The sequence below is a fragment of the Brienomyrus brachyistius genome, chromosome 22 (genome assembly GCF_023856365.1).
Source record: "Brienomyrus brachyistius isolate T26 chromosome 22, BBRACH_0.4, whole genome shotgun sequence".
Lineage (NCBI taxonomy): Eukaryota > Metazoa > Chordata > Actinopteri > Osteoglossiformes > Mormyridae > Brienomyrus > Brienomyrus brachyistius.
In genome coordinates this window covers 3,765,987-3,778,536 of record NC_064554.1, presented here as the reverse complement: position 1 = coordinate 3,778,536, position 12,550 = coordinate 3,765,987, and the positions used below count along the sequence as shown (strand labels likewise).

The 12,550-nt window shown below is 45.9% G+C and overlaps 1 protein-coding gene across 1 annotated transcript; it reads left to right on the top strand.

Annotated features, from left to right (window-relative positions):
- The first annotated feature begins 577 nt into the window (after nt 1-577).
- LOC125718536 (forkhead box protein D2-like) lies at nt 578-2,901 on the top strand. The gene has a single exon (XM_048992447.1). The coding sequence runs from the start codon at nt 870-872 to the stop codon at nt 1,779-1,781; it is 912 nt and encodes a 303-aa protein (XP_048848404.1). The 5' UTR covers nt 578-869; the 3' UTR covers nt 1,782-2,901.
- The last annotated feature ends 9,649 nt before the right edge of the window (nt 2,902-12,550 follow it).

Here is a 12,550-nt window from a genome sequence, read left to right as displayed (position 1 = left end):
TGTAAAGGCGTGTAACTATATGGTGTGAGTCAAACACTGATTTATAATCATAATGTCTTCCAACGTGTGTCGGAAAAAATGTCAAAAGATACAGGAATGCGATAGAGTGCTCCCTTGTGAAATGGTGGATGTAGGTTGCTGGTTTTAAGCGGGGTGCGCTTTTGAAGGGGGGCGCTTGCCCTCCTGCTGATTATTCAGCTTCCTGCTGACTATTCTGGCACAGCCTGTGTGCGTGACTTTTATCCCGATACTGTGCGACTCAATAGCCAACAAACTGCTCACTTACTGTATATAAATGCAGTAATATTTCTTCAATTACACATCGAAAATGTGATTGCCAATTTCTTTAAACCCATTTTTAAAACCACATTTTAGAATAGAACAACATTCACGGTGCCATATTTATGAAGTGCTTATCTAGTTTACTTTGCTTTCCTTTCTACATGAGAAGGAGTAACATCATTCTGCACTGTGTGAAATTAATTGGATAATATATTCTCTCCGTGAACTGTACTGTGACATCACGGTCACCTGATCGCATTACAGTTACAGTTGCAAGACAGAAACCGTATTTTTTTCCAAGTAGCTGTCCTAGAAGGCGAACTAGAAGACGTATGTCGTGTTTTCTTTTCGCGTGCATGTTTCCTTTTACGTCTTGTTAAAAACTCGATTCCGCTTCAAATTTTTGTGAAGTAAAGCTTTTTCTTAACGGCGGTGTTTTGGGTGCAGATGAGAAAGTACATTTTTCGTTCTTGGTTTTTCTGAATGGAGATTACAGCTGCTCGCGCTTCAGTGTAAGATTTTTTTTCTGATCCGTATCGCTTCCATCAGCCTTTTATTGAAGTGCTGTTGAACCATCGTGGATTACGATGACTTGGGACGGGGAATACATGGAGGATATCCCGATTGACGTGGTTTGTGACAAAAGTAGGAACTCCAAAAAACTTCTGTCTTCCACGGAGTCAGGGATGGGAACTGAGCCTGAACTGGGCCAAAATGGCCCACTGTCCCCAGATATAAATTCCCAGGAGACAAACCAAGAAAAAGGCATGTCTGCGTATCTGCAGAAAGCAAGCAAAGGTACATCTTCATCGAAGCCGCCCTATTCATACATCGCCTTAATCACCATGGCCATCCTGCAGAGCCCAAAGAAGCGCCTGACGCTCAGCGAGATCTGCGACTTCATCAGTCACCGATTTGCTTACTATCGTCAGAAGTTCCCGGCTTGGCAGAACTCCATCCGACACAACTTATCGCTGAACGACTGCTTCATCAAAATGCCCCGGGAGCCGGGCAATCCGGGGAAAGGTAACTACTGGACGCTGGACCCCAATTCCGCTGACATGTTCGAAAACGGCAGCTTTTTGCGGCGCCGGAAGCGTTTTAAGCGGCAGCATATTAAAGCGAGTACGATGAAAGATGTGGAAATGAACAGAATGTCCACTTTTTCTTACGGCTCCTACGGTTTAGGGGCGGCGTGCTTACCGCTGCCAAACCTGGAGCTTTACGGTTTAGGGAACCCGTATTACCCAAATTCCCCATGCGCCGTCCCACCTGTTGGCAGCATCCTGCCGGCTCTCTCCACGCTCTTTACCAGGACCTCCTTCGTCGCCAAGGCTCTTCTTCCTTCCCATTCCCTCGTTTTTGAATCCTCCTCCGCTACCAGGTCCGTAAACCCCAGGTTTGTCTGCGGCGCGGCCATCCTTCCGTCCGCGGCTCCTCATCTCTTCAGTTTGCAGCAGGAGTATCAGAAACTGCAGACGCTGCCGCCTGGACAGTGAACTTTGGGCCGGACCTGGCAGAAGCTTAGGCTTCTCACGTAAAATATTCGGGTTGTGTCTCAGGTAACAGACTGTTCCGGATTTAAAATGAGAAAGTGTATTTTGTCAGCTATTTCCTAAATGCTTACCGTATGGTAGGCTATGTAGTTTATGATAAATTTGAATATTTACAGTATACGTTTTAATATATTAGCCTATAAATGCTTGCAGGAATATATTTCTTGCATGTTTTTTTAACTAAAATTACGTTTTTTTAAAGCTAGTTTAACGGAATATTTAAACGACGAATTTCTTTGGGGCGTTGGAAAGAAATAAACTTTTCAAGATGCATAAATTAGCAAGTAATTCGTTCGTTTAAATAATAGTTGTATGATTTCATTTTAAACCTAAATTATTCTTGTATTCATCGTACATAATTTCGTATTAATTTGTTGACTTGGATCTAAACGTTAGCTTTGGATTTATTTTTTTGCGCATTTTTGTATTTATCTGCTATAGAAAAGCAAAAAAATCACGATTTTGTTGAGATATTTTTATTTCTATTTGACTTAAGGATTTAATTTCTTATTCAAATAAGCCTACATGTATATTGCCTTTTGTAATAAATCCTTGCTATTTCAATTGTATCTTTGATTTTGAGTGCACCCCGTATTAGCCTATAGCCTATATTACAACGAGCGTATAAGAAACGTTATAACGCACGACGGCGAAATATAGGCTGCTTCTCAGGTCTTTTGCATGCTTCGGTTTAAAATGACTCCTCTTCATAAACACGCAAACCGTCCATATTTATAAGTAATAATACTTAATCTGAGGTTTGAGATACTCAATTCTCTAAATAAGATCTCGGTACCGTGATAAACTACAATTTTAAATTACATTAACGGGAACGGCGCTTCGTTAAATGGCTAATAAATTAGGGTGTGATTTCTGCTCGTACAAGTGGAGTTGAATATTTGAAATTTTAAGTCGTGTCTGCTGTTGAGCTGAAAACATCTTTATGCTGATGTAGGTTATACGTGTAAAGGTTGTAATATTTAAATTGCGCGATGTATTTCCCATGTAACCTAATATTTTACTAAGACCATTTTTAATAAACAATCATCGTCAATTATTGAAATGCATCGTTTACCCGATTTACAAATGTAATTACCTCACACCTCTGGGACCTGGGTTTGAGTCTCCACCTGGGTCACATGTGTGCGGAGTTTGCATGTTCTCCCTATGTTGTCGTGGGGTTTTCTCCGGGTACTCCGGTTTCCCCCCACAGTCCCAAAACATGCTGAGGCTAATTGGAGTTGCTAAATTGCCCGTAGGTGTGCATGCGTGAGTGAATGGTGTGTGAGTGTGCCCTGCGATGGACTGGCCCCCCATCCTGGGTTGTTCCCTGCCTCGTGCCCATTGATTCCGGGATAGGCTCCGGACCCCCCGCGACCCAGTAGGATAAGCGGTTTCGGAAAATGGATGGATGGATGGATGAACTGTAATATTAATATTGTTACAGTGAGACCATGGATTCTTGCATAATAATAGTAACGTTTTGCTGCGATAGCGGCATCCGGTCCTGGGTTTGCCCCGCCTCCTGCCCTGTCCTGCCTGTGATTGGCTCCTGGTTCCCGCCACCATGGTCAGGTTAGGTTCAGGTTCAGGTTACTTAATTTGTACCCCTTGGTAAATTTGGTGTATGGGATATGAATCAGCATCCACATAGCCAGCAAACAAACATGCACACCCACCCAAACAAACAAATAAATAAAAACACGACATAAGTAGTATTATCATTTAATTACAGGTATCAAATAATATTTGATTAAAAAAATTAATAAATAAATAAATAAAAACACAAGAAGTAAGCACTATCCCTGGGCCAGTTATAATGTCCTGTTCAGCTGAATGGCTGCTTCTGGAACAAAGCTACTTTTGTATTTCTTAGTTCTGCTCTTTGCATCTATAAACCTTCGTCCTGAGGGAAGAAACTGGAACTCAGTGTGTAAAGGATGGAATTCATTGTTTAAAACTGAACAGGTTATTCGCTGTACCTGTCTAGTATACAGGGATGGTATGTAAAGTTGTTGCTCACCAATTACTCTGCTTGATCATTTATTAATTTGATTCACTGAGTTTTTGTGTTTCGAGGACAGGTTTTCAAACCATGACTCCAAAGAAAGAGATAAAACCAGATCTATAAAAGCACAACAAGATAAGGTCACCATGGTTCTGTCGATGTGTAAGTTAGATTCCTCAGACGAACGTTGGTGTCCTTGCTAACACATGGACTCACAGATTTCTCGGAAACTCAACTTTGAGTGGATAGTTGTCCCTAGGCATTTATGAGCTTCCGCACATTCCATGGCCTGACTTTCGGTAGACGCAATTTCACGTGTGCATGGGGTTATGGGTGAATTTTGTCACGATTCAATTCAGAATCAAGTAATTTCTGATATTTACTTTTCTCTCTGTGTACCATACTTTGCCATTTTAGATGTTTTTTAATGTTTCAGGAACACTGTATAAGATTTAGATTCTAAAAGAGAATTGGGGATTATCCAGGAACATCGCTTGAGATTTATGAAAGGAAAAGCTATGCTGTTACTGGGGGGGGGGGGGGATCTGATTTTAATGAAAATAAATGAGAGCCCACTATTCAAACTAACTAATTAGTGGACGTTTATTTGAATGGACTAAAGAACATTTTAGCCCCCCCAAACAGTCCCATGACGCCCCTGGGATTCTCTGTCATTTTTTGCATCATAGTGCAACATTTGTCAACTACAGAAGGACAAGATATTAATATATCGTCTGTAGCAGTTTCCCTGATGATGGCAACTTCACCTCACGGGGAACTGGCTCAGGACCACATTATTTGACATTAGACAAGGAAGCCCGTTTCTGCCAAAACCTTGTTTGGGTGTAATACGTGCATCCTGAGATATCCTACTTTTACCATGTGTGTCATGGATTTACAGATGTACCTTTGCTACTGTATCTTGATGTCCTACTAAATCCATTACGTGAAATCCGAAAAAAGACAAACTGTGCTGAGAACGACAGTGTTACTGTAAGATCTGCCGTATGAACAAATTTCCGAGCGCGGCGCCGAATCATTGCTATACGGGATGAAATATTTTGAAATCGTTCTGCTCCATGAAGCCGGATCACAGAGCTCTTGCCTTGCTTTGAAGGCCAGTCTCTGCGCTGAGCCCTTTGCCAGTTTCGCCATTTCAGGCAGCTCCTCCCCTTTTGGAGGGGATTTCCTCTACTATAAATCTTCTCGCTGCTCTTTAGCCTCTGGCTCACACATCACCCCCAGGGTCCAGTAAAACGCACTGTGTCAGTGCAGCATTTTGTATGTGACCGCCAAGGTGGGAGGGGCACTGCGCGGGACCCCCCTCCCCCCCAGCAGGCAGGCTGGGGTGGGGGTAATAAGGATGAAGAAGGTGGGAAATGAAAGATTGCGATGGATAGAGATCGTTAGAGGAGCCGAGAGAGAGGCGATTAGGGAATCAGTTTGTCTGAGACATCATGAAAGGACGTCAGGAAATAGATGTCTGAACAGAACACTCCCTGTGGGAGAAGCAGGGAGATCGTAGAGGATGAGATATGGAGGTGTGTATGGATCCACCGAATCCCCCAGACATTCGCCTGGATCCTCGGTTGCTCCTCTTGCCGCCGCACTGTCGGTCGTTAATTCTGCCTCATCTTCCTCTTTAGGTCTTAAAATGTGAAACCAGGACAGACAGGCACTGAAGGATGATGCTGAGTGAGAATTTATGCTTTTTGGGTGTGGGGGGTGATTTGGGTTGGGATTTCCCTGCTTCAAAAACTGAGTGTGCAGAGGTCAAAGTTGAGTGTATCCAGCCTCGATGTGTTTCACATGTCTCTGGTAGTGCTGTCTTTGCGTAAAGCCTTATTCCAGCAGGACATCCTCACCACAGGCTCCTGTTTGCTTGCATGATGGTTGGAACCCATCAGATGCTGGCAGCTTGAGACAGTGGTTGGCTCAGCAGGTTAGGACTGTGATTATACTCAGAGAGTTGCTGGTTCAAATCTCGTGGTCAGCAGAGTGACGTCTCCGTTGGGACTGAACTCTGCAGCGTGGTGGCCCCTTGCATCCTGAAGGGGGCGCCGTACGCTGGCCCAGTACTCACCCTTCCGAAGGTCCGATAACGATCTGCCCTTTGGCCCGAATTCTTGATGAGCAAGCGTACTTTCCTCATCTCCCTTGGTGGTCTTTGGTAGAAATAATGTTTTTCTCTTATTTTTTCCTTTAATTTTTAATAGCAAATCTTGTTCCCTAATTCTTTGCTACCAAGGGGATGATTTGTGGCTTTTGGCTGGATGTTGTAGGCTCCAGATTTAAAAAAAAAAAAAAGTGCTTTTATTGAAGTGTACTTTCTGTACAACTTAACTCTATGGGGTAGGAATAAAATTTATCACTCTTTTTAATGTATCAAAATGAGGTCAGTTTAATTTTTTCCCCTATACAGAGAAATACAGAGAATTGCACGAAAATTATAAACTCGATTCCGCTTCAAACCATTAATTGAAAATTATACGCTGCTAAACGGATCCCATCCTTTTTGAAATAAGCTGAACCGAACATCAGAGGTGTTGACATGGATATCTGCCGTTTGTTGGTGTGCATTTCACTTTTATTAATAAAACTGCGGCCACCTTCCCTGTCGGTGTGAGCACGTTCACTCATCCCTGCTGTCCGAGTGGGTAAGATCCTGTCTGTTTCTCCGCTTACCACAGCACTACATCATTAGTCAAGTGTTTAAGCACTTAGATACAGTATTTGAAGGATGGGGGGAGGGGGGCGTATAGCGATTTGTGTCGTTTCACGAACATAGCATACATGGGGGAGCTGTAAGCTAGTCACTCCAGGAGAGTGTATGTAATAAATCCCGAGGCTGTCGGACGCTTGGCTCAGTCTGGGAAGAGCAAACGGAAGATGTAATAGGAAACGATCTTGTGCTGACGGCAACAGTGACGTGGGGGGGCGCTTGGCCACAGAAAAATGGAAATCCCACATATTTTGCGCTGTTAAATGATAAACAAGCTGGCCATTCTCGGGGAAAATGACAATTTTGTTAATAATTAATAGGGATTGACTGGATGTCAGATCTGTTTCTTGGCAGGATGATGGTAACTGAATGTGATGATCTGAAGAGGTCTGTCTGCTGTCAGCCGACGTACCAGAGGCTGTTGTTCCGCCTACTCGCCGCTGCCGTTAATGGCTTCCCCAGCGCAGTGTCCTGTCCCCCCCAGCGTCTTCTCTCGGGGGCTCAGAATACGGGCCAGACGGCACAGAATGGTTTAATCTCGTTCCCCTAAGCTTTTCCCCGATTGCCGCCCCCTTTTCCATTTCCCCATATCCTCTCTACCCCTGAAAGGAGAACCGACGTAACACTTCATAATTTCACACCAAGCTTTACTGGTTTTTTTCCTCCCTTGGCCGCCCAGAAGTTCCATAATTTCTTGACGTGGCTGCGCTCTTCTATGAGGGTCTCTGGATGAGCTGGGGCTCAGTTGGATCACCATAGAAATGATGATGGCAGAGGTGATGCTCCAGGGGGCGGGGGGGGGGGGGCAAGGAAAACAGAGTTAGAGAAAAACCCAGACATCTCTGGAGAACCAGACGCTTGCAAAGCTCTCCAAGAAAGACCACTTCATAAATCTCCCCCAACGTTCTGTGACGCTCGGACTTTGCCCGTGGGGCTCGTAAGATGAGATGCAGGTGCCGGATGTAAAAATACAAAAAGTGAAAAAGTACATTAAAAAGAAATGAAAAATTACGGCTGCGATTGGTCCCAGTGTGACACATTTATTGAAATAGACGCGCAGCCCTGCTATCGCTGGGAATCGGGGGAATCCCCGAGACACTTTGTCAGCTGTAGGTAACAGGAGCCACATGGAGGAGCAGAAACGGTACCATAACCACAAAGGATGCTGGGATGTGTACATTTTCAGCAGCGCTGTGACCGTGATTAAGGGAGACTGGAAACGAGAGGCGAGGTGAAACCACAGAGGCGGAGACGATGATCAGAGGAAGACTGATGCAACCGAAGCTAATTCATAGTCCTGCTGACCAATGGGCACCTGAATGGTATTTTGAGTCCGTGTTTGTCTGGCAGAGGGTGACCCGCTGTTTCCTGTTTGCTCAGCCCCTCGGCCACAGCCTTGCACATGCGGTAAGGCCGGTTTGCCTTTCATTTTGGGGTGGGGGCCGGGTCGGTCAGTCCCACACACCGTGCTGGACATGAGACCACCCTGGGTGTCCCCCCCTAGCCCCCCCCCCGCTGTGCAGTCCAGCTGCCTGCAGATAAAATGGGAAAGTATCCAGTGTTAGGGCGGCCCGGCACTTTCGAACAATCCGGAACGATCCAGTGGCAACGTTGCAGAATGCAGTGACGCCATAGTAACACCAGGCCGGTGAGTATTCTCAGACGAGAAGCGGCTTTTCGCTCTGTAGTTCTCGTCCCTCTAATCGGACTCTTTCGAAGCTCAGCGACTGCGATGCTGTCAGCACCCCGGGGGGGGGGGGGGAGAGGGGGTGTTGCTCGTCTGGCGAACACAGATTTATTAGAAGAGGAAAAACAGCCAAATTTATACGTGCAGAAAAGCCAGATTCTTCCCAAACAAAAAGACAGCAGCAGATCAAAGAAGAGACCTAAGACGGCCATATGGCGGCCATGTTGGTCACAGATTCCGCATCGCGCAGAGCGTGACTTGTTGTGTGTGTGTGTGTGTGTGCGCGTGTGTGTGTGTGTGAGGCTACGGGGCCGATTTATTGAGGCGAATATCCTTTTTTTGGACTCCCATCACCTTGGCGTGGGGGGGGGGGGGGGGGTGCGGTGACAGATTCATTTTAACTGCAGCAGACTGACGTCGACTTTTCTGTCCGTCACGTGGACGTCCCCGTCTGACTAAACCCTGCAGAAACTCCTGTTTATCCGTGTTTATTTTAGACAGAATCTATTCATAGATAACAAGACCCCCCTGAAGCCGTTCGGAGAGGCTGTGGTCCATCTTTCTCTTCTTGTTTCCTCCTTCCTGTGGTGGCAGATGAATGGCTGACGCTGCGCATGTTGGAATGTGACACTGGCGAGACTGAACATTCGTTTTCGCTGTCATCACGCAGTCTGTGCCCCAGCGGCTGATTTATTACTATTATGATCGTATGATTGTTTATTTTTTTATGGGTGTATAGTGATAACGAGTCAAGCCTCTGTGAGTCGCCAATTATCCCATGTTTGAACATTGTTATGTCACACGCAAATCTTACTGGAAGCGATATCTGTCAAGTAAGAAGGTCCATCGTGTTAAATCGATTCCCTTATCGCCTCCTGCTGGTCATTTGTGGGTGGTGATGTTTACTGTTCCTGGACCTTAACCTTTGACCTGTATACTTTGCGCCCACCCCCCGCACCCACCACAACGTGCTCGAGGATCCATGCTATCAAAAGAACCACAGATCGAATGGGGCGGGGTGTTTTTTCCAAGCTCCGGAACATTCCCTTTCATGTTAAGCGCTGGATCTTTCGGGCTTTGCTGTGGCGTCGCTCCGGTGCTGTTTCCACCACCGGAGAGCCGGGCCACGGCGAGAGTGAAATGCGAGAGTCCGGAAAATCTGAGAGTCTCCCGTTAGCTCAAGGTCGAGTGCACGTCCTTCATCCTTTCCCTCACTCATTATCCAGAGGAGTGTGTGACGGGCTGTTTCTGCACAGAAAATCTTACGCACTCAGCAAACAGCCGCCATTCTCACTAGTTAATCTTTCCCTAAGAATCCCGGTTTTTCTCCATCGTCACTGCCGTACGCCGCGCTGAATTTGAATAAATTGAAAATAAAATGAGTAGATGATTGTTTTTCTGATTTGTTTTTTTCTCTCGAGGATTTTTGATGACTTTGTTATTGTTTTTCATATGTTCTGCATTTATTCTATTTAATTATAAACATGATTATAATAAAATGGCTTATGTTAGATTGTGATAATGCTGTATAATTTACGTATTCGCATATTAAGCTGTCTTGCTTAGTCAGGTTACCAGGATTGTTACACTCCTGCTTATGACGTTCCAGTGGTGTCCAGATCATTAAGAACTAACGAGGTGGAAACCTCCCACTCTGCTGCCTGTCCGGTCCTGCTTCAGGTCACATGACTTTGGTCCTGCTTCAGGTCACATGACTTTGGTCCTGCTTCAGGTCACATGACTTTGGTCCTGCTTCAGGTCACATGACTTCCTCTTAGTCGTTGTCCTGCAGGAAACGCGGGCAGAGTCACTGGCGAACCTTCAGCTGCTGCGGAAGGCTTTCCAGACACACCCCTCTCCCGTCAGGCACTCGGCAAATGTCAGTCGCTGCCAGCTGCACGATTAATCACTGATGGACGCTGTGTCCCCCCCCCCCGCCCCACCGTCAGTTATTTCAGAGCAATTAGTCCCCAAATTAAACTCCTTTTAATTACGCCAGCTCTTTAATGGCTGCCTGTTGTACACAGTAGAGCAAGGAGCCACAATCCACTTGGATATGTTTCAAAGTTCATTGCCGCCACCTCTGTCTCCCCCCCCCCAAAAAAATTCCTCTCTCTGCTCCCCCAGCCCCTCAAATTCCTACCACAACTCATAGCTGCAATGTAAATGCACTCTTCCGAAGCTCAGCGGCCATTAATCTGCATTTTCGTGTCCTACATGACGGCTTGGCCCTCACCCTCCTCTGTAATTGCCTCCCATCTGTCAACACCTGAGTCCCCCCCCCCCCCCCCCCAGCGCCGTGGTAGCCTGTCGATCTCATACCGCATTTTTACGTTTTGCCCAAAGTTCCCTCCTTTCTGAGTGATGGAGGCAGAATTGTCTCTCTTTGCCTCCATCTTTAGTTCTCTGTTTCTATTTAATTCTGCTCACCACGCCTAATTAACGAGACGTGGTGCCTGCTTAGGCGGCCCGGCTTTCCGGGGGTAAAGTTTCAGCCCAAAGCTGGAGTTTCAGGGATATCGAATAACAAACAACGGAGGGAAATAAATCTGAAGAAGGCAAAACAGCAGCAGTAGTAATTAAAACCACGTCCATTAAGATGGAAAGTCCGTCTCCGCGTCCAGGCTGCTGTCCTTTCTCTGCCACCATGTTCTCTGTCGTTGCTGCCACACACACACACACACACACACACACACACACACACACACACACACACACACACACACACACACACACACACACACACACACACACACACACACACACATGTAGGGTATACCTATCCTTATGGGGCCCGCTCATTCACTTTTATGGGAAAAATACTAACGCTAACTATGACAACCTTAACCTCCACCCTGCCCTAACCATTACCATAAGTAACCAAACAAAGTTTTTGCATTTTTAGTTTTTTCATAACAGTCACTGATTTTTATAAAATAGAATTTTCCTTTATGGGGATCAGGAAACCGGTCCCCATAAGTGAAAAAAAAAACGGATATTTATCACGTTATGGGGACATTTTGTCCACATAAGGATAGGTATACCCGCTCTCACACACACACACGCACACACACACTCACTCTCTTCACAACCCTCCTGTGGTTGTTTCAGTCAATTTCCAAGCAGCCAGCTTTGAGCTGGAGGAGATGATCTCATCTCCACCCTTAGTCACCAATAGCTGGAACCAGACAGCTGAAACCTCATGTGTATGAGTGTAACCTACAACTGGTGATGTGGTAAAAGCTCCTTCCATTTACTTGCTGATCCCTAAAACAATACATTTTATGTCTTTACCTGTCATACTACCTGCAGACCACCCTAAGGATGTATCCATGGTGCATTGGCATTTCCTCTTCCTCTCTTCTCTCCCTTCTCACAGACCACCCTGAGGATGTACCCATGGTCCATTGGCATTTCCTCTTCCTCTCTTCTCTCCCTTCTCACAGACCACCCTGAGGATGTACCCATCTTCCGTGGTCGTTTCCTCTTCCTCTATTCTCTCCCTTCTCACAGACCACCCTGAACAGGACATCAGGTGACCTCAACTTCTGCCCATGAAAACACCACACTTGCACTTGATTTGACCCTTTTGTTTTCATTATCTCAATGCTAAGACTTTTAAGTTTTGTTCTTTTTTCAAATTACTCCCTTTCCCAATGAAGCAAGGATGAGTCTTAAGGATTCAGTGCAGAGGTATAAACTGCATGTTTTTTTGGCTTTTGGTTGTTTTCAGTGAGGGAAGCTTTCGCCTGTGAGGTCACATGTGGCTCTCTGTGCACCGCAGCACCACACACATGACGATGATAAAATGGCGGTGTCCATCTTAACGGGCTCCCCCCTTTCCGCCCTTTTGCGTTCACATGGGTGCCCAGAGCAGCGCCTTGTCTAGAGGAGGTTTCTTGACATGACCATTTTCAAGGAATTTCCATCACGAGTCTGCAGTTGCCTACTAGAATTTGAGCTGCTCATCCTTGAGAAGCCCTCAAGAAGGTCGCAGTCAGCACTGGACTGGGAATCCAAACGCTTAATCAGCCGCTACGTCCCCAGTTGTCTGAACTTGTTCCCTCTTATTAATATTCGGGGACACTTTATTGGAATGACAGATGCTTGCGTTGCCTAAGCATTGACCACTTGAAAGGTGCTGGACCTGTGTCTCTCTCCCCGTCGGCCCTGATCTCCATCTGCCCCCCACAAACGTCGGTCGCCCATCTGCCGCCCCCCTGTGCACATGCCCACTGATTCGCGGCAGTATTCGCGCAGGTGCTCTTCTGTGATAGATCGCGTTCAAGATGATG

Bases quoted from the DNA above. Each gene is read 5' to 3' on its own strand.
- LOC125718536 (XM_048992447.1), top strand. From the start codon at position 870: ATGACTTGGGACGGGGAATACATGGAGGATATCCCGATTGACGTGGTT.